This window comes from Humulus lupulus, chromosome 3 (assembly GCF_963169125.1).
Source record: "Humulus lupulus chromosome 3, drHumLupu1.1, whole genome shotgun sequence".
Classification (NCBI taxonomy): domain Eukaryota; kingdom Viridiplantae; phylum Streptophyta; class Magnoliopsida; order Rosales; family Cannabaceae; genus Humulus; species Humulus lupulus.
The window spans coordinates 248194377-248222206 of NC_084795.1; the positions used below are offsets into that span (position 1 = coordinate 248194377).

General features: G+C 37.6%; 2 protein-coding genes and 1 non-coding gene across 5 annotated transcripts; 1 reads left to right on the forward strand and 2 right to left on the reverse strand.

Annotated features, from left to right (window-relative positions):
- Positions 1 to 9061: 9061 nt before the first annotated feature.
- Positions 9062 to 9134, reverse strand: TRNAR-UCU (transfer RNA arginine (anticodon UCU)). The gene has a single exon. It is a non-coding gene; the product is annotated as a tRNA-Arg (tRNA).
- Positions 9135 to 9240: 106 nt separating this feature from the next.
- On the forward strand, positions 9241 to 12431 carry LOC133823553 (putative pentatricopeptide repeat-containing protein At5g06400, mitochondrial). The gene has a single exon (XM_062256385.1). It carries the CDS (start codon positions 9242 to 9244, stop codon positions 12365 to 12367), a length of 3126 nt encoding a protein of 1041 aa, XP_062112369.1. The 5' UTR covers position 9241; the 3' UTR covers positions 12368 to 12431.
- A 129-nt stretch (positions 12432 to 12560) lies between these two features.
- On the reverse strand, positions 12561 to 15914 carry LOC133823555 (iron-sulfur cluster co-chaperone protein HscB homolog). Of its 3 annotated transcripts, none has more exons than XM_062256388.1 (8): positions 15317 to 15914; positions 14904 to 15000; positions 14732 to 14821; positions 14412 to 14477; positions 14046 to 14114; positions 13442 to 13585; positions 13100 to 13187; positions 12561 to 12818 (listed from the first exon to the last, which is right to left on the reverse strand). In XM_062256388.1, exons 1-6 carry the CDS (start codon positions 15676 to 15678, stop codon positions 13448 to 13450), a joined length of 822 nt encoding a protein of 273 aa, XP_062112372.1. In that variant the 5' UTR covers positions 15679 to 15914; the 3' UTR covers positions 12561 to 12818; positions 13100 to 13187; positions 13442 to 13447. The 3 variants fall into 3 exon arrangements, with proteins under 3 accessions (XP_062112372.1, XP_062112370.1, XP_062112371.1); XM_062256386.1 differs by having other exon boundaries at positions 12561 to 12822; XM_062256387.1 differs by having other exon boundaries at positions 13096 to 13187.
- Positions 15915 to 27830: the final 11916 nt, after the last annotated feature.

Below are 27830 nucleotides of genomic sequence, written 5' to 3' on the forward strand. Positions count from 1 at the left end.
CAAAACAACAACCCCAAGGCTGCAAAGGTGAGTGCACAACCAAGTGCACAGACGCCTAAAGGGAAAAACAAGAAAAATAAGAAAGGTAAAGATAAGTGCTTTCACTGCAAAGAGAAGGGGCATTGGAAATGAGATTGCCCTAAGTTTCTAGCAGGGAAAAACAAAGATAATGATTATAGTTCATTTATCTTGGAAACATGTGTTTTAGAGAATGATAAATTCGTTTGGATTAATGATTCTGGAACTACTAACCATGTTTGTAACTCTTTATAGCTTCTTGAATAGTGGGAGGAAGTGAACGAAGGCGGCTTAAAGCTTAGAGTTGGGAACGGAGCGTTCGTTAAGGTCCAAGATAGAGGAATAGCTCGTCTGAAGTTCGGAAATAAATACTTTATTTTAAAAGTTGTATTTTTTATTCCGGATTTTAGTAGAAATTTAATTTCAGTTTCCATGTTGCAATTAGAACGATTTGTTATGACTTTCACAAGTTTTAATATATCTATTTCTTTCAATGGATCACAATTGTGTATTGCATGTTTGGAAAACGGGATTTATATTCTGCGACCTAACGAACCCCTCGCTCTTAATAATGATTTATTCAAAGTAGTTAAACCTAGGACCAATAAACGTCAAAAGACCGATAACAATAAAATGACGTATTTATGGCACTTGAGACTAGGTCACATTGGCTATGATAGGATTCAAAGACTTACAAAGGACGGACCTTTGAGGGAACTCACCTTAGGTGAATTACCTGTCCGTGAATCTTGTCTGGAAGGCAAACTAACCAAGCGTCCATTCTCTGCAAAGGGTGATAGGGCCAAAGAACCACTTGGTCTTGTGCATTCAGATGTTTGTGGACCTTTGAATATACAAGCTAGGGGTGGTTTTAAGTATTTCATCACTTTCATTGACGATTACTCTAGATACTCTTGTCTTTACCTAATGCATAGGAAATCAGAAACATTTTCAAAGTTTCAGGAATTCCTAGCAATGGCTCAGAACCAATTAGGTAAAAGGTTAAAGATCTTGCGATCTGATAGGGGTGGAGAATATTTGGATATGCAGTTCCAAGATCATTTAACTGAACTTGGGATTTTATCACAACTTACTGCCCCAGGTACTCCGCAACAAAATGGTGTAGCGGAACGCCGAAACAGAACTTTATTGGAAATGGTTAGATGCATGCTTAGTTACTCAACTCTACCAACTTCGTTCTGGGGACATGCAATTGAAACCGCAAATGACATTCTCAATGTCGTGCCGTCAAAATCAATCCCCAAAACACCTTTATAACGCTGGAATGGTCGTGAACCTAGTTTACGCCATTATAGAATCTGGGGGTGTCGCGCTCACGTCCTGAGGAAAAAGGAGGGAAAGCTAGAACCGCAAACTGAAGTTTGCATGTTTGTTGGCTATCCTAAAGGTACTCGGGGTGGACTTTTCTATAGTCATTCAGAAAAGAAAGTGTTTACTTCTACAAATGCTACTTTTATGGAAAATGGTTATGTCAAAAACTTTAAACCTCGCAGCAAAGTAGTTTTAGAGGAGATGGTTAAAGAATTGACTACAACCAATGTTCCATCGTCATCAACGCAAGTTGATGATGAAATTCCCACTCTTCATGTATAACCGACGCAAGTCGATTTAAATGAAGAAAGTACCACTGTTCCTGAGCAAACAGTCACGAAGCCTCGTTGTAGTGGGAGGGTTTCTAGGAACCCAGTTTGCTATGGTTTGGATGGTGAAACCAATATGGTTGTTGGTGACACTAGTGATGATGATCCGTTGTCTTTCAAACAGGCAATGGCAAGCCCTGAAAAGGAACTATGGCTCGAAGCCATGAAACAGGAAATGGAGTCCATGTACTCAAATTCCGTCTGGGATCTTGTGGAAGCACCTAGTGACTTTAGGGCCATTGGGTGCAAGTGGATCTACAAGAAGAAATGAGGTGTTGATGGAAATATCGAGACTTATAAAGCTCGATTAGTGGCAAAGGGTTATACCCAAAGAAAAGGCGTGGACTATGAGGAAACTTTTAGTCCGGTAGCCATGCTCAAATCCATTCGCATCCTCTTATCCATAGCAGCCGCTCTCGACTATGAGATTTGTCAAATGGACGTCAAGACAGCTTTTCTTAATGGAAAGCTTGACAAGGTCATTTATATGGATCAGCCAGAAGGATTTAAAGTATCTGGACATGAAGGAAAAGTTTGTAAGTTAAATAGGTCCATCTATGGACTTAAGCAAGCCTCTCGTTCCTGGAATCTTAGGTTTGATGAAATAATCAAAACCTATGGCTTTGAACAAAATATTGATGAGCCCTGTGTTTACCAACTGAAGGCAAATCAAATAGTGGTATTCTTGGTTCTTTATGTAGATGATATCTTACTCATTGGAAACAATGTTAAGAAATTATCAGATGTGAAGAACTGGCTAAGCACTCAATTCCAGATGAAGGATTTGGGTGAAGCAAGTTATGTTCTAGGTATCCAGATCATCAGGGATAGAAAGAACAAATTTTTAGCTCTATCTCAAGCAGCTTACATTGATAAAGTGCTTGAACGTTTCTCAATGACAAATTCCAAGAAAGGACGTCTACCGTCCCGCCATGGAATTCATCTTTCAAAGAAGCAGTCTCCCCAGACTCCTGGAGAGGAAGATGCAATGAGAAAAGTTCCTTACGCATCTGCAGTTGGAAGTCTGATGTATGCCATGTTGTGTACTAGACCAGACATCTGCTATGCAGTGGGAGTAGTGAGCAGGTATCAGTCAAACCCAGGACCGGAACATTGGATAGCAGTTAAGCATATCCTGAAGTATTTGAGACGGACTAGGGATTATATGTTAGTCTACAAGGGTGGTGTTCTGAACCCTGTAGGCTACACTGATTCAGATTTTCAGACTGATGTCGATGACAGAAAGTCTACTTCTGGAATGGTGTTTACTCTTGGGGGTGGAGCTGTGATTTGGAGAAGCGTAAAGCAGTCTGCAATCTCAGATTCCACCATGGAGGCTGAGTACATAGCCGCGTCAGAAGCAGCTAAGGAAATAGTCTGGCTAAAGAAGTTCTATTCGGATCTTGGTGCTATTCCAGATATGGATAAATCGCTTGTGTTGTTTTGTGACAATACAGGAGCGATAGCCAACTCAAAAGAACCTCGAAGTCACAAGAGGAGTAAGCATATAGAAAGGAAGTATCACATTATTCGAGAATATGTGGCCAGGGAGATGTGAAGGTTATGAAGATTGCAACTGAAGACAATCTTGCGGATCCGTTTACAAAGACACTACCAGAAGCTACATTTGATAAGCATATCAAGGAGATGGGATTAGTAGAATTAAGGCATTAGTTTCAATTAGTGCAAGTGGGAGTTTGTTGGGGTTTTATGCCCTAATTAAAACCCAAATTCTTTGTAATCTCATTTTATTATCAATAAAAGAAAAGAAATCATTTTTTGACTTGGTCAATCACTTTGCTCACATGTGTTTATTTTCATGATTATTTGTTTAATATAAACTTCTATTAAATCCCGAGCATATAGCTAATCTTATTTATAGTGACGTAATCACAGTGGAATATAAATATGATTATATGTTCAAAATAAGTTAGTCCTAAGATTAGTCAGTGCACCGGATTTACACTGACTTGCCAATCTACGATATGATCTACTTACACATTACAGTGTTATGTTCTTTCCAGAACATTAGCAAAGTAGATAAGATCGGATGTATTTGTTACATCGGACAGGACCGATATTGACAGTTGATAAGATAAGTAAACATACCGTTATTATCTATTCTAGTCATATCATATAGTTGACCATAGGTCAATTCAATCTCAATTCTGAGTGGTTAGTATTCCAACTGATTGTATTATTTGAGTTCTTTGACTTGTTCGTTACCAGCTTACCCTACGGACTAGCCCATACTTACATCTTGGGAACTCGGTAGTATAATTGAGTGGGAGGGTTAATCATAGATATGAACATCTATAGCTTCTGATGAAGAAGTGAAACGATGGTTTCCTTTTAGTTTGGTTCAATGTGTTAAATGATAGAGATCTCATTTCAGTAATTAAATTAGTTTACTGAAATATCATTTACAAGGAACTAAGTGTTTTAAGGATAAAATACAATGAGGGGTAAAACGGTATTTTAGTCCTGTCTCATTGTAGACCGTCTATAGAGGATTGAGTGACAATTATGGTTGTAACAATGGATAATTAATAGTATATCTATATTTGTTATAGATCGTTCTATGAATTTAAGAGTGCAATTCCGAGTCTATAGTGGAGTCTTGAGGAATTAATAAGTTAGTAAATTTATTTGTTAGATTTATGATAACTTATTGGAGCTTGATTTCATAGGCCCATGGTCCCCATTGTACCTTGGATAAAATCATCTAGATAGTCTCAATTAATTGATTTAATTATCAATTAGAATTATCAAAGTTGACCAAGTCAATTTTGGATAGTTTCACAGAGTTGTGTAATTTTGAGAAGAAAAGAGAATTTATAGTAGATTTATTAATTAAGATAAATTGGTATCTAAATTAATAAATAAATTTAAATCAAGGTTCAAATTATAAATAATTAATTTGATAAAGAATTTAAATAATTATTTAATTAATTAAATCAATAGAAAATAATACAGGCCTTGATTTTAAGTCCGATGGGCTTATAATCAAATGGGAAATTTCATGGGCCTATATCCCATGATAATTTTGACCTAGGACTTCAAAATGGCTATTATTTTATTGATTTTTTAATTAAATTAAATGGCCTAATTGAGTCTATAAAAGGAGTGCTTAGAGAGAAGTCAAAAAAGAAGTTTGACAAGTCACAAGTCAGATTTTCTGATAGTTTTAGATTCTCTCTAAACACAAGTCCTTTTCTAAGCCACTTTGTTATTTTCTCTTCTTCTCTCTATATCTATCTCATGTGTTGAGAATTGCCCACACTAGTCTAGGTGGTTCTAAGGATACATTGGAAGATTGTGAAGAAAATAGAAGATCGGTTCAGTTTCTTGATAATACTCTGCGACAGAGAGGATACAAGAGTTAGAGAAACTGAAGGAAGGACTCTTAATTCCGCTGCGTATACTGTAAGTATTATATTATTTTTTTCTCTTTGAATTCAATTTTAGAAACATGTTTTAGGCTATATTGTATTAATTTGTTTAATATTAGATATACATGAAAATAAATAAAGATCGTGTATAAGCTTTTTCGAACAGGTTTTACCCTTGCTAGCCTTAAGAGGGAATTTAATGACCTAGGGGCATTTTGGTCATTTGACCAAGGGATATGTTTAAATCAAGTGGATGGATGTACAATAAATAAGCACCAAAAAAGACAGTGTCCTTCTCCTCTCTCACGATCATCTTTCTCCTCTCTTCTTCCTTTGAATTTTTAAGGCTTAGTTTGAGGATTCAAGCTAGGAAATTAGAGCTTGAGGTTCTAGGCTTATGTTTAGCCATTGAAAAGGATTCAATCTTGAGTTAAGGTAAGAATTTAGCCTTGTTTTCTAGTTTTTGCACTGTTTTAAAGTCAGTTTTTAAGCTTAAGGTTTTGATTATAGAAGTGGGAATTTGATGAGGTTCTAAATGGTTTAAAGCTTGGGTTTTGTGGTTAAACTAGTGGATATGATGTGTTGATGCTCAATTTTGATTTTGGGTTGGTTTATTGGAGGTTTGGTGAAGGTTTTTGGCTGGTTTTAATGGAGAAAATGGCAGGGGTACTGGGTTCGTGGGGTCAAGTCGCAACTCACTAGGCCAAGTCGCAACTTGGATCCAAGTCAGAGGCTCCCTTGGCTTAGTGGGGGAGGCGCGCCGCGACCCAGCATGGGTCAAGTCGCAGCTCGCCCCTAGCACTTCTTGGTGGTGCTCTCTGTTTGAGGGCAAGTCGCGACCCACTAAGCCAAGTTGTGACTCGTTTGAACTAAGAAGGGTTTTTCAAGGGTTTTAAGCTTGGGATTTTAATTCTTAAGGCTCGGGATCGAATTTACTAACCGTGTTAGTAGGATTCGAGGTCCCGGGAGCGAGGTTTTAGATTATAAACCTTTTATTATTGATTTTATTGATGGAATCCCATATTTGGTTATGAATAGGTGGCCGCTAAGGGACCTAAGGATCTATCATTCTCAAGGGTCATTCTTTTATTATTTCACGCTCGAACCAGAGGTAAGAAAACTGCACCCAGCATGTGACATGCATGGTTTTTGATGTAGCATGTTGAATGCCCTATTTGTATATCTGGAATGCATATTAAATGCTTAGCAGGTTGCTTATCTGTGTATGGCACTGACCTATGAGTCAGAATCGGCAATGGTGTCAATATTGACTGTGAAGCTGTGACTCACTAGTCAAGTTTGGCGGTAGTACTGAACACTGGTCGTATGATATTGGCTTATGATTCAAGAACAATATTAGCATGTTTAATGCAAGCTGAAAAGATTAGATCTAATCGACATAAGCATGAAATGCTTGACCGACCTTAAGTTCAATGAAAACAAAAGTGCTTGTCTAGTCTAAAGGCTAGTTACTTAGAGTCGGGGCCAGAAGGCCCAGGTGACTGCATCATCACACGGCTATGGGTATAGAGCCCAAGTTCATGACTTACTCATCAATCACTTATCTAATTCAAGCTCGTGACTCCATAGTCACTCATCTGGTTTAAGTTCGTGACTTACTCATCAGTCACTTATTTAATTAGGGCTACACGCCCCAGCATGATTATTAGAATCTCGATACCATCTAATTAGGGCTACACGGCCCAGCATGATTATTAGAATCTCAATATTATCTTATTAAGGCTACAAGCCCAGTATGATTACCATAATCATCAATTGATATTGTATACATGCAGTAATAAGTTTTATTGCTGAGCCTTGGCTCACGGGTGCTATGTGGTGCAGGTAAAGGGAAAGAAAAACTCACCCAGCCTTGAGTGGAGAGCTTAGGTGGCGATGTGTACATATGCGGCCGCTTGACCACCACGGCCAAAATGTTTCTCAGAGGAACTAAGGGTTAACCCTATATTTTGCCGCTTAGGTCGGCGGGTTGTAATTTTTACACTGTAATGACAATTGTTTATTGTAAATAACTTGAAAACACTATTATGGGCCCATGTACAATTTTATGCTTTAAATAAAATATATCATTTCCTTTTGATCGAGATTTTTCACTTTAGCCTATTAATAACACCTAGAAGCACGTTTATAACCAAATGACTCGTTTAAAGAGTTAAGCACGGTTTAAAGTTCACAGTAATGGTCTTGGAGTAACCAGGGCGTTACACAGACCAACACTAACCTAAATTATAGCTCAATTTCCTAGCTGAATTTCCTTAACCTTCTGTCTAAATCCCCCAAGCTTCAAGCCTCATCAACAACCAAGAAAATAAACACCAAGGGTGAGAGGGAGAAGGGAAATCGTGAGGGGATGGGAGAGAGAGAGCTGAGACCTTTTTTTTCTCTTTTCCTTTCTTAATTCTTCTATACTCTTCTGCCCTAACATAAAGGCTGAACATATCCTTAAACTTAGGAAATACCATATTGCCCTCCCAGACAAAATAACTCTTTAACTTAATCTAGGGGTATAAAAGTCATTTGTTTCCAATTCCCACTAATTCCTCAAGTGTTCCTAATATTTACCACTTAAATCCCATCATCAAATTATTCACCAATTATTTACCCAATGTCTAATAATCTCCAATATACCCCCTAAGTTCCCGAAAATACCCCAAGGCTCCCCCAAGCCGGGTATAAATCCTCGCCATGACTATTTCGCCAAACCGCTCACTAGGACCGTCTTGAGCCATATGCTGCAAATATATCCACATAATAATGTAGTATCAACAATTTATCATATATAATCACATTCATGCCCTCAACGGGCCAAAATTATAAATATGCCCATATAATCTAAACAGGACCCACATGCATATTAATACTCATAAACATGCATTTCATATATCCATATAATCATATAAGCATGCTTATCACATAATCATGCATTAAATCATTTAAATCGCACATAAACCAATTATGTCATCCCGGCATACTAATCAAAGTCCTTAAACTTTATTAGTGATTTTGGGTCGTTACAGATATAGTGGTGGTGGTATCGCCATAGTAGAGAGAGGAATGGGGAGTGTGAGAGAGAAAGAGAAAAGTTAATGAAAGGGGCATTATAGTAAAAAAAAAAAAAAATTTAAACCTATTTTCAAGATGCCACATAATTTTATCATAGTTTTGAATTAGTGTGTGTTATCATGCATAAAACATCAAATTTCCCAATGAATATGAGTAAGATCGATCATGTGTATTATGTGGGAGTTAGCCCCTAGCAAAATTTGCACACTCACACTAAATTTGCTAGTGAAGCGACACTATTTTGATAGCATGCATGTCCATAAGTCGTAGTAGCTTAATTTTCATATATTTTGAAGATTCATATATTTTCACTCAAATGTCTACTTCCGATTATTATTTTTTAAAATCTTTGTATTTTTTCGAGATCTACGAGATTAGACCATGTAAAATCTTTAAATTTGTATGTAAAACACACAATTTTGACGAGTCCTTCAATGGTGGTGTTAAAAGGGGTAGGTGCTTCGATCCAAAAGATGGTATGGGTAGAGATCCAAAGGAGAAATGATAGAGAGAAACTATTTTTGAGTGAAAAAAAGAGCTTCAATGGCGAGATAGTGGTGGTGGTGTCGCCATAGTAGAGAGAGGAATGGAGAGTGTGAGAGAGAATTAGAAAAGTTAATGAAAAGGGCATTATAGTAAAAAAAAAAAATTTAAAAACTATTTTCAGGATGATACATTGTTTTATCATAGTTTTGAATTAGTGTGTGTTATTGTGCATAAAAGATGAAATTTCCCAATGAATATGAGTAAGACTAATCATGTGTATTATGTAGGAGTTAGCCCCTTGCAAGATTTGCACACTCACACTAAATTTGCTAGTGAAACGACGTCATTTTGATAGCATGCATGTCCATAAGTCGTAGCAGCTTAATTCGAAGATTTTAAAAAAAAGGGAAAAAGAAAGCACACGCTCGGTGGGACTCGAACCCACAATCGTTTGATTAGAAGTCAAACGCCTTATCCATTAGGCCACGAGCGCTTAGCATGTTATTTGTGCTGCAAGTATTTTCATATACAATAGTGTGTTCGGGTTCTTTATTATGCCTCGTGTTCAAGTTCTCCATGGAAGAAAACTAAAAGCTCGCCATGAGTGTCTCACGCAGACTCCACTCCTTGTATTCCAAGCTCTATCGTTTCGGCTTCTCAAGCTTGTTTCGAGTTGATCCGCTTTCAAGCCTAGCTAGATCATCTAAGTCTAAGAAACTCCGGGAGACCAACGTGAAAAAACAATCGGAAAGCAGTACCATTGCGCCGCTCTTCAATGAGATTACTGAGATTTTAAGCGCCGAGACCTTCATTGCGGATCGGAACTCATCTGGGTTTTTCAAGTCCGGTGAAAACCATGGGAGGGATGATGTAGTTAGTGGAAAGAGCTGGCCTTGCGCTCCAAATGTTTGTGGAAATGGTGAGGAGAGTTTATTGCAAGAAAAGGATGATACATTGATTTTGGGAGATACCCAGTTGGGTGTAATTGATGTTAGTCCGGTTGTTCATGAGGTTACACATATTATTCGTGCCGAAAATGGTTTGGTTTCAATGGAAGATCGGTTAGAAAAGTTGGGTTTTGAGTTAAATCCGGAGATTGTTGAGAAAGTGTTGAAAAGGTGCTTCAAAGTGCCACATTTAGCTCTGAGGTTCTTTAACTGGATGAAGCTTAAAGATGGTTTTGATCATACTCGTGAAACTTACAATACCATGCTGTATATAGCTGGGGAAGCTAAAGAGTTTGAACTGATGGAGACATTAGTGGCGGAAATGGGGAAGGCTTCTTGTCATATGGATCTCAAGACTTGGACTATTCTTATCTCACATTACGGGAAGGCCAAGATGATTGGTAAAGCATTGTTGGTTTATAATAAAATAATAAAAATAGGTCACGAACCAGATGAGGTGGTTTGCAAGATGATGATACGATCACTTTGTGCTGCTGGAAAGGCAGATGTTGCAATAGAATTTTACAAGGAAATTGCTAAGAAGGAAATAGAACTGGACGTGGGCTTGTATAAGATGCTTTTGAGTTGCTTGGCAAGGTCAGGAGATACTGCTGGTGTTTATTTAGTTGCAGAAGACATGATGAAAATTTCCCAGATTCCAGATCAAATTGTTTATGGCTGTGTTCTTAAGAGTTTCTGCTTATCAGGGAGGATAAGAGATGCTTTGGAATATATAAGAGACCTCAAAGATAAAGACGTCGCATTTTGCCGTGAATACTTTGAGACTTTAGTTAAAGGATTGTGTAAGGCTAATAGGATTGGAGACGCTTTGGAAATTCTTGAAATTATGAAAATAAAACAATTTGTTGATGAAAAGGTTTATGGAGTTATTGTTAATGGATACTTAAGAGTTAATGATATTTCTAAAGCTCTTGATGTATTCCAAAGCATGAAAGAATTGGGGTATTGTCCGACAACTTCCACCTACACAGAGTTGATGCAACACCTCTTCAGATTGAATCAGTATGAGGAGGGTTGCAGGTTGTATGATGAGATGCTGAATATAGGACTACTGCCTGATAGTGTAGCAATAACAGCAATGGTTGCAGGTCATGTTCGTGAGAATCATATTTCTGAAGCATGGAAAGTTTTCAGGAGCATGGAAGACAAAGGAATCAGTCCCACTTGGAAATCATACTCAATATTTATCAAGGAGCTGTGTAGAATTTCTAGCACAGATGAAATTCTTAAGGTTTTGAACAAAATGCAAGCTTCTGAGATAGTCATTGGGGATGAAATATTCCATTGTGTAATATCTCATATGGAGAAAAAGGGAGAGACAAATAATATTGAGAAAGTAAAACAGATTCAGAGAACCTGTAAACTTGATGCTGGAGGCAAGAAATCTACCCACGGTGCATCTGTGGAATGGGAAGCCAATATGGATTTGATTCACGAGTCAGAGCCAAAGATGACAGATTCGTATCGATTGGAGCCACTTTTAAAAGTTTATAATGAGAGGGATTTGGAGAAAATTTGTAGAATTTTGTCACTGTCATTAGATTGGTGCTTAATTCAAGAAACTTTGGAGACGTGCACTGTAAAATTCACGCCAGAACTTGTTGTGGAGGTGTTGAGGAATTGTAACACGAATGGTTATGCTGCATTTCAGTTCTTCTCATGGGTAGGGAAGCAAGCAGACTACAACCACACTGCAGAAACTTACAACATGGCCATCAAACTTGCAGGACGTGGGAAAGATTTTAAGCACATGAAGACCCTTTTCTATGAGATGAGAAGAAAAAGTTATGCAATAACACCAGATACATGGACAATCATGATCATGCTATATGGTCGAATAGGCTTAACTGAGATTGCTTTGAACACTTTTGCAGAGATGAAAGCCAGCAATTGTAACCCAACGGCCAATACCTACAAATACTTGATCATATCTCTTTGTGGAAGGAAAGGTAGGAAGGTAACTGAAGCCATACAAATATTTCACGCGATGATTCGCGATGGGCACATCCCAGACAAGGAATTGGTTGAAAGTTATTTTGCTTGTTTGTGTGAAGTTGACAAACTTTTGGAAGCTAGGAAATGTGCGGACTCTCTTCACAAAGCTGGTTTCACGGTTGCCCTCAGTTACTCCTTGTACATCAGGGCTCTTTGCCGAGCTGGAAGGATAGAAGAAGCTTTGGCCATGGTGGATGAGATGGGAACAGAGAGAGCTACACTAGGTCAGTTTACTTATGGAAGTGTCTTTCATGGACTATTGAGGAAGGGTCGAGTTGAAGAAGCACTCGAAAAGATGGATTCGATGAAGCTAGCTGGTGTAAATCCGACCGTTCATGTTTACACGTCCTTGATCGTTCATTTCTTGAAAGAGAAACTGATAGAAAAAGCTTTGGAAACTCTTGGAAAGATGAGAGAAGAGGGTTGTGAACCAACTATTGTTACTTATTCAGCATTCATTCGAGGATATGTCACCATGGGGAATGTTTGTGAGGCTTGGAATGTGTTCTATCTTTTGAAACTTAAAGGACCTTCGCCTGACTTCAAAACATATTCAATGTTCATCGATTGTCTTTGTAAAGTGGGAAAATCTGAAGAAGCTCTAAAGCTTTTAGATGAAATGTTGAGTAGTGGGATTATTCCTAGTACTGTTAATTTTAGAACAATTTTTTATGGTCTGAACAGGGAAGGAAAGCAGAGTTTGGCGCAGACTGTTGTGCAACAAAAGCAAGCTTTAATAAGAAAACGTAAATTAATAACATAATTTTATTTTTGTTCTTGTTAAATGTTTATGACATCAATTTTTGTAATATATATTTACTTTGTAATTTTGTATGCGCATCAGTTTATCAAATATACTGTTACCCCCACCCCAAAAAAGAAGAAGAAGAAGAAGAATCTAAAGTTAAACCATCATTCGTAATGTGTAGCTAGAGGTAAATTGCAACACATGCAGCTTTGAACTTCCAGAATAATAAAATTATTGTTTTTTTTTCTTTTTAATAATCAAGTTTTATTCTTACAAGCTTTGATATATGATAAATGATCATAATGATAATTTTGTTATTTTTTGTTTTAAAAAAAGAAAAAAAAATCTCTGCCTTTGTAAGAGGAACATAAATTACAGTGTACGACAATGAACATGCAATTGGCTAGGCTAGAATTCCTGTTCTTTCTTTCTTTTGGAACCTCAGATGGATCATATGATTTGAAATCTACCTGAAACAAAAAGACCATATCAGATCAAAGAGAAATACAGCTTATATTTATCATAACAGGAACGAAAAGAATGTTCAGAAGCTGCCATCACCACATTGAATCAAATATGAAATTAATGCCTTGGTAAGCAGCAAAATGATCAACCATCCTAGACACCTATTTGAACAAATCAATGACACCTTCCAAATTTTTTTCCAAAAGAGGAATGGATAATTTTGCAATCATGAAAAGTAAACTAGAATTAATGAGGAGAAAACGGGACAAAAAATAAACTTACATAGTGATCAACTGGTGAATCTGGCATTATCGGCATGAGAAACAACAAAGCTGACTGATGAAAAAATGAGCACTAGGCCAGCAAGAGTCTGAAAATGATTTGGTAATTTCTTGGTTAGAAATATGTGAACTTAAGATTCGTCTCCATAGAAACAAGAAGGTGAGACTTAAATTGTACTTACAAGTATTGATAGAGTAAGACAAAAAAGCAGCAAAACCACTATTCCTAAACTTATGCGTTCAATACTTGGTGATAAAGATCAGTCAGAAGAACATTATCCAGAGTAGTGTAGTGCAACAATGTAAACCAAAGATTAGTCAACAGTAAACAATATCTGAGTACCTTAATTTAAAGCCTTCTCACGATTTCTTCAATAACACGCTCATAATATCTCATTCTCCGTATAGTGTTCACAGCTTCTCCAAAGTTCCGATTATGATATGCATTTGCAAACAAGATGGATAAGTGTTTTAGCTTCTCTTGCATCTGGACAAGCAAAAACTCGTTAAAGAAATGACAAGGGAAAATGATTTCACAAATGTAGTGAAGTTACATATTTTGGCCAATGAAACGGTTTTAAAAATAATATGCAGGGATTTCTACTTCTAAACTTGACCAAACAGATTGGTAGAAAAAGGCTTAGTTATATATTTGTACACATATATGTGTAGGTAAATAGAAATAAATAAATATATATATGTGTCTGTGCATATATACAGCCTGCGAATCATTCACTTAATATAAATGAGACACTACTTCCCAATTACTCAATGCCTAGTAACTGAAAGTAGTCATATTCAAATTTAAAAAAAGTAATAAGATGCACTTTAGAGAGTGCCCCGGAATCTAGCATATGAGAAATTAATTATATACTCAAACAAAAACATTCTACTCCTTCCTGCTACTTTCAGAGCGGCAAGAATTCTAGAAGGAAGGACCACTGTACCTCAGATCGAATTTTATTTAAAGCCTGAGAGTCAGCCGCCTCCTCAACAGATTCCCTGATTTCCATTATCTGCATTTATATCGGTAAAGTTCTGGTAAATAAGAGTACATCAAAATTTTCATCCATACTATAATCTTAGTAAATACCAAACATAGAAAAGCCCGATTCCACAATAGTACATAAATAACAATTTTTTTTCACAAGCTTCTCCTTTCCTTTATTGTCTTACACTAAACACAATGCTGGACGAGAGCACTACTGGAAGGAACAACAGCTTCACTTTGTTTTGTAGATGTATTTCTTAAAATAAAATTCAAATACGAATTAAATTCCATTACATTGAGCAAACATGCCATCCCAACTTACCTCAGCAAGCAAATCAAGTTCTGAAATAGTTTCTTCTTCATCAACATTTACACCTTCAAGCTTTAGCTGTCACAAAAGTAGCCAACTTTAGTTTCATGAACTTGTATATGTGTTGGTTCACAAAAACAGAGCAAATGAGGCAAACAAACACACTATAAAGGTCCTTCTAAATGTAAATCACGAGATCTCCTCCAACCCCTCAATTTGGTTTTTTATTAGAAGCTTTTACACAAGAAAAAGAGGACACGAAAGTACATATTTTCATATAAACTCGTATGGCCTAATAAAACGCATAAAAATTGGAAAGACAGAACACTTACTACATAGATTGCCCTTGACAAAGGCTTGCTTAGAGTGCGGTATGCATCAATCACCCGAGCAGACTGGTCAGCAGCATATTCTTTTTCTTTCTAACAAAATACCAGAAAGCTCAACGCAAAGCAATATTTGTCAAATTAACAGTCTCAAAGTGTATCATTATAGAAGACAGACCTCAGATTTAGAATGCACTAAATCAGGGTGCAATTGTTTTTGCCAGTCTTTGTACTTCCTCTCCAAATTGTGATCTTCAATATCATACTTTTTCTCCCTAATCACCAAAAATAACCAAAACTCGAAAATGATTACAGAAACTTATAACTATATAGTATCTAATGAAAGTGACTAAATTTATTAGCATTAATCTCTACTCATTGATCAACCTAATATAAAAGTTTGAGCTTGAAAAAATTATATAATCCTTGCAATCTTCTTCTTCCTTTATATATATATATATATATATATTATTCAGAAACCAAACAAGAAATAGCTAAGAAAATTTCCAAAAAAAAAAACTTACTGCTTACTACGAAACTAAATCCCAATCCAACTTCAAAACATTCATTCAAAAAAGCTGATTGACTTACAATCCATATATTTGAAAGTAATCCACCGAGTGATCCATGGGTTGAATGCACCGACAAGACTGACACACAAGAAACGGCGCCGCTTCAGCCTTGGCATTACAGTTCCAGCATTTAGCATGGACATCCGGGACCGATTGGGAAGAAATAAATATTTTCCCGGAAATTCTGCGCCCAAGAAAATCGAGTCCAGGACTAGGGAAGAGCCTGTGATTCTCCAAAAAAGTGGGCGGTGAGGGTGGGCAGAAGGAAGATGAAGATGGACATTTGGCTGCCAGGTATAATTGGAAATTAGGGTTGGGAGAAAGGGTTCGCCGGAGAACGGCTGTGGAGGAGAGTAGGTTCCGCAGATTCTGTCTCGTCATCGCCGGAAATCTATGGTTTTGTTTTCCGTAAACTTCCCGTAACTATAATAACGCTAGAGAAACCGTTGGTATAAACGACTAGTCCTTTTTTTCTTTTCTGTTTTGTTTTAAGGCAAATTATTCAATCCCTCACTATGATTTGTGATTTGAGGGATTTCATACCTCATATATGAGAAAATGAAATGAAATGACCTACTGGTTCATTTGACATTGATTGCGGATCATTGTAGCTCCCATTACCCAACCAGTTTTCATAATAAAATAAATATATATACATTGTAAAAGTAAAAATCTCTAACATTTTTTTAGCGAATCAATTGAAAAACAGCAAGATATTGGTGAAATATTTTAGTACACGTATCATTATTTTTTTTATTTTTTTCTATTTGCTAATTTAGCTAGACAATCTGGTAAATGAATATGAGATCTTTTATTAACTTCTCAAAATTGGATTAAGACACTTTAATTTTATTAAAAATTAATATAAATATATCTTTTTTATTAACTTATGCTCTTTTTTTTTTTTTATCTTTTTCATATTCTAAAAAATAAATATAAATAAAATAATTTAAATATTTAGACATAAAAATTAAAACAAAAAATATATGAATTAAAGTAAAAGTTTTAAAAAAAAAATTATATATAATTGTTTTTTAAAATTATGAAAATAAGATAAAACAAAATGATTGAAATTAAAACAAAAAAAGAAATTAAAAATTAAAGAATATAAAAAAATTGAGAAAAATGTTAACAATAAATAAAAAATAATAATTCTTTTTAATAAATGAGTTGCCGATATATATTATTAGGCTGTAAATATTATCCGAATATTTTCTCTTTTTCTAAAATAATATGAGTGTACTTGTGTTTAAAGGGGTTGTATTAATTTAGGGGAAGATTGTTACAAGACCAGATATTGAAAGATAGTCTTTTTTTAAATAAAGTATTATTGTTAATTAGGTAGATAAAACTTGTTTTATGTAATACATGAATGTAGTTGAAATTAGAGCTATAAATGTGGGTTGGCCCGGTCCGACACAACCCACATTTTTCGTGCCTTCAAAAAAAGTGGGACGGGACAGGCCAGCCCGCATTTGAATATACAAGCTCAGCTGGGCCCAGATCGTGCCAGCCCACTTTTCTAAAGTAGGTTAGCCCATTTTTTAAAATGGGCTATTTTCGTGCCCTAAAAACAGGCCTTAAGCCTGCCAAAATATGGACCCAATTTGGGCTCAATTCAAGCCCAAATTATTTCAAACATTTTTTTCCCTGTTTTACTTTTACATATATTATGTATATTTACTTAATTATTACAACAAAAATTCCCAATTTAAAAATAAAAATAAAATAAGCATTACCTCTTTTATGTATGTCTAAAGTAAGAGACACAACTCTTTTAGAGATCTCAAAATCATCAATGACAAAAGTGACAACATTATATATGTTCTTGGCATTATGCTCATGATGCATTAATTTAAATCCAGTGATTCTTTTCTCTGATCTCCAGTCTGAATCAATGTAATAAGAAGTAACACATACATAATCTTGTTTAGAACGAGCAATCCAAATATCAGATGTGCAAGCAACATAATCATTCAAAGTACTAAATTCATCAATCAAATGTGCACGCATAGCTATAACCTTTTATGAAATCATTTATAGTGGTTGTTCTAGACACCGACTTAAAATGTGGACAAAATGCTTTTTGAATGAACTCTTCAAACCACACACTTTCTCCAATTTAGTTGGTGAATCCGCTTGTGCTATGTATCTAGCCAGACACTCCCTAGCAACAAGATAATCATAACTCCAAGAATGTAGAGTCCAAGAACTTTACTTAGCTAGTTAGATAGCAGTAGTAATAGTAATAGCTAGTAGTAGTTGTAGTATGTTTATTACTGTGGATTTTGGTTCAAGCCGGGACTTAGTTGGACACTCGTAGCAACACTTGTAGATTTTATAAGTTTAACCTATAGTTTAAGAATATTAATTATAACTTAAGGTTTGATTAATATGACTGATTATGAAGATGATATTTATTATACCATAAGGTTTAGATAGACCCAATAAGATATTAACACTTGTCATGTGAATTATGCGCCGTATCCAGTACAACACATGGAGCTAGTTTATGAGCGGTTCCGTAAGCAACACGCTTCGAACTTTGAAGGGACTATAGACCCCTTCGAGGCAGAAGAGTGGCTAAGAAATGTGGAGCCAATCTTGACACACATGAACCTCAGCAACGCGGACTGCATATCCTGCGTTTCTTCTTTGCTCATGAAGGATGCCAAGATATGGTGGGACCTCGTCCGGCAAACGCATGATGTTGCCACTATGACTTGGACCCATTTTGTGGAGCTATTCCATAAGAAGTACTATAATTTGGCTGTACTCGCCTCAAGAGTTGAGGAGTTCGCTGGTTTGAAGCAAGGGAGTTTATCAGTGGCGGAATATGCTCGGCAGTTCGATCGATTGGCTAAGTTCGCACCGAAAATGGTTCCAACTGACTATCTGAGGGTGTCTAAGTTCGTTAGAGGAGTTCGACTGAAGATCGAGCTAGGGGTTAAGTTAGCAAGCCCAGGAAATACTACTTATGACGACGTTCTAGAGACGGCAATAGAAGTAGAAAGGTTGCAGGCTAACGTTAGTAAAGAAGAAGCTAGTAAGCCTGAGCCTAGACAACAGGGTCAATCTCAGACAAGTTGGAACAACAACCACAACAACAACAATCAATCCAGCAACAACAACAACAACAACGGTCAGAAAAGAAGGCATCCTGACAATAAGCAATCCGACAACGATAAAAGGGCACAGACAAATAATGGAGGTAGTAGGCCGAGTTATGTAGAATACCCGCCATGTGCTAAGTGCCAAAGGAAACATCCTGAGGAATGTCGGGCAAACACCAAGGGATGTTACAACTGTGGTCAAGAGGGACACCAAAAGAAAGAACGTCCTCAGCTCAAGTCAGAGGGGAAAAAGGAAGATAAGATGGTTCCTGCCAGGGTTTTTGCCCTAACCCAAGGAGAGGCTGATGCTAGCAATAAGGTGGTCACAGGTCAGGTTTCTATCCTCAATAATATATGTTCTGTATTATTTGATTCGGGAGCCACTCATTCATATATCTCGTTAGGAATGATAGAAAAACTAGACAAACCTTGTGAAAGATTTAGAACTAGGTTTGTAACCGAGTTGCCTTCGGGCAAAGTAATTCTATCATCACGGATAGTACGAGGCGTACCAATCAAGATTGAGGATGTAGAACTAGAAGGAGACCTGATAGAACTGGAGATCAAGGACTTCGATGTGATACTAGGCATGGACTGGCTAGCGCGGCATGGCGAAACCATCGACTGCAAACGCAAGAAGGTGATGTTCGAGACTCTTGACGGCCATAAATTATGCTTCATGGGACAGGTTTCCGGACTACGTACACCACTAATATCATCTCTCAAAGCTCAAAGGATGATAGAAAAAGGGTGTCAAGTATTCTTAGCCAGCATCACAGATGCAGTAAAGGAAACACCGCTTAAGGTTGGAGACGTCCACATTGTAAGAGAATTCCCAGAAGTATTTCCCGATGATATACCAGGATTGCCGCCGACTCGGGAAATTGACTTCAAAATAGAATTAGTACCGGGCACCGAACCTATCTCCAAGGCACCATACCGGATGGCACCTACAGAACTCAAGGAGTTAAAGATGCAGCTACAAGAACTCCTAGACTTGGGCTTCATTAGACCGAGCCATTCGCCATGGGGAGCACCAATTCTATTTGTGAAGAAGAAGGACGGAAGCATGCGGATGTGCATAGACTACCGTGAGCTGAATAAAGTAACAATTAAGAATAAGTACCCGCTACCCCGGATTGACGACTTGTTTGATCAACTCCGAGGTACGACCGTATTTTCAAATATTGATTTACGGTCCGGGTACCATCAACTCAAGGTGCGGGGAGAAGATATTCCTAAGACAGCTGTTAGAACTCGTTATGGGCATTACGAGTTCTTAGTTATGTCTTTTGGTCTTACCAACGCACCAGCCGCGTTTATGGACTTGATGAATAGGGTCTTCAAGGACTACTTAGATAAATTCGTCGTAGAGTTCATCGACGACATCTTAGTATACTCCAAGGATGAAGTCGAGCACGAGGAACATTTGAGGTTGATTTTGTCACGACTAAAGGAGCATCAACTCTACACCAAGTTCAAGAAATGCGAGTTTTGGCTTTCGCAAGTGGCGTTCCTCGGGCACATTATATCTAAGGACGGAGTTGTAGTAGACCCATCAAAGGTAGAGGTCGTGAAGGATTAGCCAAGACCAAAGAACGCATCCGAAGTAAGGAGCTTTCTGGGATTAGCAGGTTATTATAGGAGGTTCATAGAGGGCTTTTCTAAGATAGCCACTCCGCTCACCAACCTGACCCGGAAACAACAAAGATTCAACTGGACTGATAAATCTGAAGAAAGCTTTCAGTTGCTTAAGGACAAGCTGTGCTCAGCACCAGTACTCTGTGTTAAGACACCCAACGATAAGTTCGTAGTCTAATGCGATGCGTCGAAGCAAGGGTTGGGTTACGTGCTGATGCAGAATGACAAGGTGATAGCCTACGCCTCAAGGCAGCTGAAGGAGTACGAGCAATGCTATCCAACGCACGATATGGAGTTGGCAGCGGTGGTCTTTGCGTTGAAAATCTGGCGCCATTATCTTTACGGAGAACAGTGCGAGATTTATATGGACCAAAAAAGTTTAAAGTACTTCTTTACTCAGAAGGAGCTCAACATGAGGTAGCGCAGGTGGTTAGAGCTAGTGAAGGATTACGACTGCGAAATCCGATACCACCTGGGAAAGGCAAACGTAGTTGCCGATGCGCTAAGTAGGAAGAGCTATGGAAGTTTAGCAGCACTAGCAGGAATAGGAAAGCCGCTTCAGCAGGAGCTGATCAGTGCCAGAATAGAAATAGTTGTCGGTAAGCTGGCTAATTTGTCTATCAAGTCAAATCTGCTAGAAGATATACGGATTAGGCAAGGGCATGACGACACACTAGCAGCACATATGGATACAATCAGAGAAGGCAAGGCCACAAATTTCTCAATATCAGGTCAAGGGTTATTGAGATATAAGGATCGGGTATGCGTGCCAAGTGATCAAAGGATTAAGATGATGATTCTAGAAGAAGCACACAGTACCCCGTACTCAGTTCACCCAGGATCGACCAAGATGACTCACGACATCAAGGCAATCTATTGGTGGCCAGAGATGAAGAAGGACATAGCGAAATTTGTGTCTAAGTGTCTAGTATGCCAGCAAGTGAAAGCAGAACATCAGCGGCCTGCAGGCTTATTGCAACCGCTTAACGTACCAGAATGGAAGTGGGACAATATAGCTATGGACTTCGTGACAGGTTTGCCACGAAAAAACAGGCAGCATGATTCAGCTTGGGTAGTAATAGATAGACTAACCAAGTCGGCTCATTTCCTGTCTGTTAAGACTTCATACACGGCGGACCAATACATAGACATCTATGTCCAAGAGATAGTACGGTTGCATGGAATCCCCAAGACAATAGTGTCTGATAGAGGATCGGTGTTTACATCGATATTTTGGGGAAATTTACAGCAAGCCATGGGTACTAAGTTAAGTCTTAGTACAACTTTTCATCCTCAGACAGACGGTCAATCCGAGCGTACGATTCAAATTTTAGAGGATATGCTATGCGCTTGTGTACTTGATTTCGGAGGATCATGGAATAAGTACTTGCCGCTGATAGAGTTCTCCTACAACAATAGCTACCAGTCAACGATCGGCATGGCACCTTATGAGTTGCTTTATGGAAGAAGATGCCGATCACCGTTACATTGGGACAAGGTAGAAGAAAAGCTGTTAGGAAAGATCAAGAAGCAGTGGTGCTGATTAGACAGCGCATGCTTGCTGCTCAAAGCCGTCAGAAAAGCTATGCGAATGCCAAGCGACGCGATGTGGAATTCAAAGTCGGAGATCAAGTCTTCCTGAAGATATCTCCTATGAAAGGTGTGAAGCGGTTTAGGAAGAAAGGCAAGCTTAGTCCCCGATTTATAGGTCCTTTTGAGATATTGGACAAAGTGGGAGCAGTTGCATATAGACTAGCCCTACCGCCAGCCCTAGCAGATAGTCACAACGTGTTCCACATCTCAATGCCACACAAGTATGCATCAGACCCATCTCACGTCCTCAAGTACGATACGATAGCACTCCAGAAAGACTTGAGTTACGAGGAACAACCGGTAAGCATCCTAGATAGAGGGATGAAGCAGTTACGGTCCAAGAGTATTCCAATAGTCAAAGTCCTATGGAGTAATAGTTCTGAACAGGAGGCAACGTGGGAGTTGGAGGAGGACATGCAAGGCCGGTATCCGGAATTATTTGGCAAGTAAATTTTGAGGATGAAATTCTTTTTAGTATGGGAGAATTGTAGAGTCCAAGAACTTTAATTTGCTAGTTAGATAGTAGTAGTAATAGTAATAGCTAGTAGTAGTTGTAGTATGTTCATTACTGTGGATTTTGGTTCAAACCGGGACTTAGTTGGACACTCGTAGCAACACTTGTAGATTTTATAAGTTTAACCTATAGTTTAAGAATATTAATTATAACCTAAGGTTTGATTAATATGACTAATTATGAAGATGATATTTATTATACCATAAGGTTTAGATATACCCAATAAGATATTAACACTTGTCATGTGTATGTTTAAGGAGAAATTAAAGTATTTTTTAGGAATAGTTTATTAAGAGTAATATTTGAAAATCCCAGAGTCTGCCAGTAGCTTTGAAATCGTTAAAGGACTTAGTCAAGGTTGTTTACCCAATTCAAATTAGGATGAAAAAGTGTAATTACGCGTATAATATTTCAACGTATGTCGATATATCGCAGCTCTAGGGGGCGATATATCGCCATACAGGGATACGAAAAACACGTAACTTCGCACGACCATTTCAATGAGCCTCGGGAATATGAGCCCAGGCGATATATCGCCTATGGTAGGCAATATATCGGCTCTACGGCTGCATTTTCAAATGATTTTGAAACCAAGCTCATTTTATTCCATAAACCTCTTGATAAGCCAAAATATTTTTGACCGAGTCTTCAGCCTTTGCTAAACGATTATTCAAATGTTTTTCAATTAAAAAGCCATTATTTTATTCAAGCTAAATGAAGATCTTTTCATTCTTAAACTCTATAAATAGGACCTAGTACCCAGTCACTTCTTCATTAATCAAGCTGAGTTCAGAGTCTACAAGCTGCTAGGTTTACTTTGGAGTGTTAAACACTTGGGTTGGGGTTATAAGCTTATTAAACACTCGGGAAGTAAGGTTCATAGTGTGTATTTCGGTTTCAAGGTGTAGTTCGGTCATAGCAATTTCAAAGGTATTCCTATTCTAGTTCCTTTCAGTATTGTTTCATTAATTTTTATAGTTTTTCTCTACTCAAATCCTAACTCAGTATTCTTTATTCTTGGTTAGGCATCTAAGTTCTTTGAACTTGAGGTTCTTGTTGGTAAGTATCTTCCCGATGGTTTAGTTCATTCTTTTCATCTTTTTTCTTTTAGAATACTCACCTTTCTATTAATGGTTTTTAGGAGTGTTCCAAAATCCCGACCTTGTTCTCATCATCCCGGTATTTTGGTAAGGAAAATAGGATAGTTCTTATGTGATATGTGCTATGTTTATATAAAAGTGTTATGATTATGCTATAGTATGACTTTATGTGTTATGATATATGTATGTTTGGGGCTTATAGTTGTTATATAGCAAACCCTATCACTTTTATGTTTTGGGGCTTATAGTTGCTATATAGCAAACCCCAACACTTTTATGTTTTTGGGGCTTATAGTTGCTTAACTAGCAAACCTCATTGTAGTATGAGGCTTATAGTTGCTTAGTTAGCAAACCCCAATAGTCACCATGTACATGGGTTAGAATTATGATATGTGATATAGTATATGATATATGTTCATAGTTTATGTGTATGATTATGTTTCATGCTTGTAGTAGATTTTCCTTGCTGGGCATTAGGCTCATTCCTTTATGTTTTATATGTGCAGGAAAATAGTTATGGCGGCGAGAAGGTTCTTGGCAGCTTGGGAATGTGTATTGAGGGAGAATGGAAATCGGTGGACTGCGCAAACAATTCGAGGATGAAGTTATTTAAGTCTTTTAAAATTATGCTTTATATGTATTTTTTGCATTTTGTTTTGTAACAAATTTTAAGATTTAAGTTATGTTCTATTTTATTTTCAAACAATGGGATCCCATACCCTAACCACATTTTTTTTATGTATTTAACCTTTGCTTTACTGTTTACAATAAAGTTATGGTTATTTCATATGTATGTTTTCCTTAAGATTAGTGTTTATAGTTATTAATGGTCCAAAGTCTAGAAAAGTTGGGTCGTTACAAAGAACGAACACAAGTACCATCTTTTTGAACAAAAGTTGACTCGGAGTAATATCTGTGACTCTCGCCTACCGGGACACATGGATTCATGGCTAGTTAAAGTACCTAAGAAATAGAAGATAAGTGTTTTAGTATTTTGCTTATCTCAAAACATTTTGTATGTTATGCTATTTCTAAAAATTTAATGAATAAATGTTTGTCAAGCAATGGATTAATTTTTACTTAGTTGATAATCGTAGCTCTAGGCTTCCCACCCCATACTCTCTCTATTCTCTAAGAGGTTACTCTAAATGTTTGTCCAACATTGAGTTCGTAATAATAAAAAATATTCCTCTTTTTCCTATGCAACGATCACCAAATCCTTCAAAGAGGATTGTTGATGATGGATCGAGCAAAGGAAAGAAGGCTAATACTACTAAACATGCTCAAGGACAAGCTGCCTTAAGCTTATTCTTCGAAGAGCAAATGAGGAAAAATTCAAACAAAAAGAACAAGAAGACCACTGGCAAGTCACCAAATGATGCAAAGCATCTTGGAGCAAGCCCGATTATAAGTACACTAAAGGGGAATGTTTCCAACTGCAAGGAGACTGAGAATTGGGACAAGATTTCCCGGTACTCAAGGCATATGGAATCCAAGATAATAAAATATTTGTCTTGGATGCATGTGATTTTAGAGGGCGATTCTTCGGTTTTAGATCGTTGAATCAGGATCTACTAACATTCATGTAGTTTTTTACAACTTTTTAGTATTGGGAAATCCCTGAAGGATGAAAAGCTAAAGCTTGGAATCCAACAAGGGTTGTTTGTATCAGACAATGCAAAATGATAAGCTTGAGTGAATTTTGAAAATAAATATATTGTATTAAGACAATGTTTATTTTATTCTGATTTTCAATAGAAATTTTAATTTCAGTTTTCCTTATTACATCAACAAAAATTTGTAATTACTTTCACAAGTAATAAAATCATAGTTCTATAAATTGATGTGAATTGTGGGGTGGGTGTATGGAAAATGAGCTATACCTATTGCAACCAAACGAGCCATATGTACTAAATAATGAGTTCTTTAAGATAGCTAAACCTAGGACCGTTAAACGAAAAAAATGTCAATAACATTAGAAATGACATACCTTTGGCATCTTTGCTTTGGTCATATTTGATATGATAGGATTCAAAGACTAACAAAGACTGGGCCTTTGAGGGAACTCACCTAGGGTGACCTACCTGTCTATGAATCTAGTCTTGAGGGAAAAATGACAAAGTGTCCATTCTCTGTGATAAGAGAAAGGGCCAAAGAACCACTAGGGCTAGTATATTCAAATGTCTGGGGACAAATGAATGTTCAAGCAAGGAGTGGTTATGAGTATTTTGTCACCTTCATTGAAGATTTCTCTAGAGACTCATGTAAGTACCTAAAGCATAGGAAATCTGAGAATTTGTTAAGAAGTTCAAATAATTCATTAATCTAGATTTAAAACCAAATTAGGTAAAACGTTAAAGATTTTGTTTTCTGATTGGGGTGGAGGATATTTGGATATTCAGAACCAAGATCATTTAATTGAACTTGGAGAATTGTCCAAAGAAACTTCCCCAAGGACTCCGCAACATAACGGTGTTGCTTAACAACGTGAATCACGCGTTATGAAAATGTGTGTTCTGTGATAAGCTATTCATCTCTACCGACTTCTTACCCAAATATTTTTATGGAGACATACTACCTAGACTGCATGTGACATTTTTTAAATGTTGTGTCGTCTCAAAGTTGTCTCCAAGACACCACTAAAATTATGGAATGGTCGTAAACTTACTTGTAGCGTCTTAAATTTGCTAATAAGGCTGAGTGCCTTGATTAGCGTGCGTGAGAGGGAAATAATTAATTTAATTATGTTATTATGTGGATTAAATGAATATGTTATTAGAAATGCATGTTTAGGTGAATTAAATATGCATGTGGGCCCATTTTGGTTATTAGGGACATATTTGTAATTTTGGCCCGTTGAGGGCATAAATGTGAATTATATGTGTGTTATGCTTGAGACCACAAGATTGTGGAGATTTATTTGTGATGTGTGATCCAAGACAGTCCTAGGGAGTGGAATAGCGAAATAGTCACAATAGGGTCGAATACCCGGCTCGAGGTTGGCCTAGGGGTATTTTGGGATTATAGTACGTGGTTGAGATCACTGGGTAACAGGTAATGATTTAGCGATTGTTTGGGTATGTTGGGATTAAATGGGGATTTATAGGAATACTCGAGGAAGTAGCGGGATGTGGCAAATGGCGGGATTGCCCTTGGAGGCATTAAATGGCTAAGGGTAGACTTCAAGGCATTTTAGACATTTTGGAAGTTGTGGATAGACTTGGTTTTGGCTAAGAACACTAGAACTAACCAAAAAATAGAAGAAACACAACTCTCTTCCTCGCTAACACTTCTCTCTCTCTCGGCACTCTCTCTCTCCCTCTCTAAGCTTGGAAGCCTTAGTGGATTTTGAGGAGTTTGGCTAAGGAATTGAAGAACTGGAGGTTCGAAGTGCTTGGGGATTAGCTCAGGTCGAAATTTCAGTGAGGTAAGGGTTTCAATTTGATCTTTTTTCTATTGAATTCTGATGTGACCCAAAGGCTTGCATGAGTTTTGAACTCTAGACTGGTTTGGGGTTTTGATGAGCTTATGGGATAATTTTGAGGTGTTTACACTAATTAGGTTGCTTCAATACAAATTTTAGATTTAATTATGGGTATAGGGGTTGAATAGGGTGTGAATTAGTAAATTTGGCTGAGGAAACGTAGTGAAAATATGCAGATTTTTTTTGGTTTTGGGCTTGAGCTGCGGCCCTGTTCTTTAGGCACCACGACCCGTGTGTGCGAAGAGGCCTGGGAAGCCTCTGATTTTGCCCAGGCACTGCAGCGCAGGCGGGGCGCGTCGCGGCCCGTGTTCCCAGATGAGAGAGCCAAAGCTCTCTGACTTGCAACGGGTTGCGGCTCAAATTAGAGAAAATGACCAAAATAGGGTTTTAAGCTTGGGAACCCAAGTCTTAGGGCTCAGGAAGGATTCTACTACTCGGTTTAGTAGAATTCGAGGTCCCGAAGGCTAGTATTTTAATCCAAATTTTTTAATTGCATTGTGACTAGGTTTTTGTGTCAAGGCTCGGGTTTAGGGGATCATGCTTGGGATCGCATGAATCAATCAGCTCGGGACACAGATAAGAAATTTTTTTGTGCCCGTAGAGTAGGGCATGGCCCGATTGTTTGTGTTGAATGCTTTATGTGAATGTTTATGACTTGTTGTGCAATGTTTGTATGACTGTGAATGAACAGCGAAGGCTGGGAACGACAAAGGTCGGGAACAGTGATGGCCAAGAACGGTGATGACCAAGAACGGCGAAGGCTGAGAACGACGAAGGCCGAGAACGGCAAAGGCCGGGAACGGAGAAGGCATGCTGAATGCAGACTGCTAGGGTGAGATCCTCTAAGGGTGTTTTATTCACCCGCTCGGTAAAGACCATGAACCCAGTGCCTGGTAAAGCACATGGGTCAACATAGACCACTATATGTTTAATCGATTATTTGCTTAAGTTGTTTATTATTGGATTGAATTGTGATATGCTTTATGTTCAGTTTTCTTGCTGGGCTTCAACTCAAGGGTGCTTTATGGTAAAGGTAAGGGCAAGGGAAAGTCAACCAACCATGGGTTGGAGAGCGTGGAGCGACGTGT

Bases quoted from the DNA above. Each gene is read 5' to 3' on its own strand.
- LOC133823553 (XM_062256385.1), top strand. From the start codon at position 9,242: ATGAGTGTCTCACGCAGACTCCACTCCTTGTATTCCAAGCTCTATCGT.
- LOC133823555 (XM_062256388.1), bottom strand. From the start codon at position 15,678: ATGACGAGACAGAATCTGCGGAACCTACTCTCCTCCACAGCCGTTCTC. The intron at 14,478-14,731 runs GTAAGTGTTCTG...CTTTTGTGACAG, and splicing joins TGTCAAGGGCAATCTATGTA to CTAAAGCTTGAAGGTGTAAA. The intron at 13,586-14,045 runs GTACAGTGGTCC...TTGCTTGTCCAG, and splicing joins TAAATAAAATTCGATCTGAG to ATGCAAGAGAAGCTAAAACA.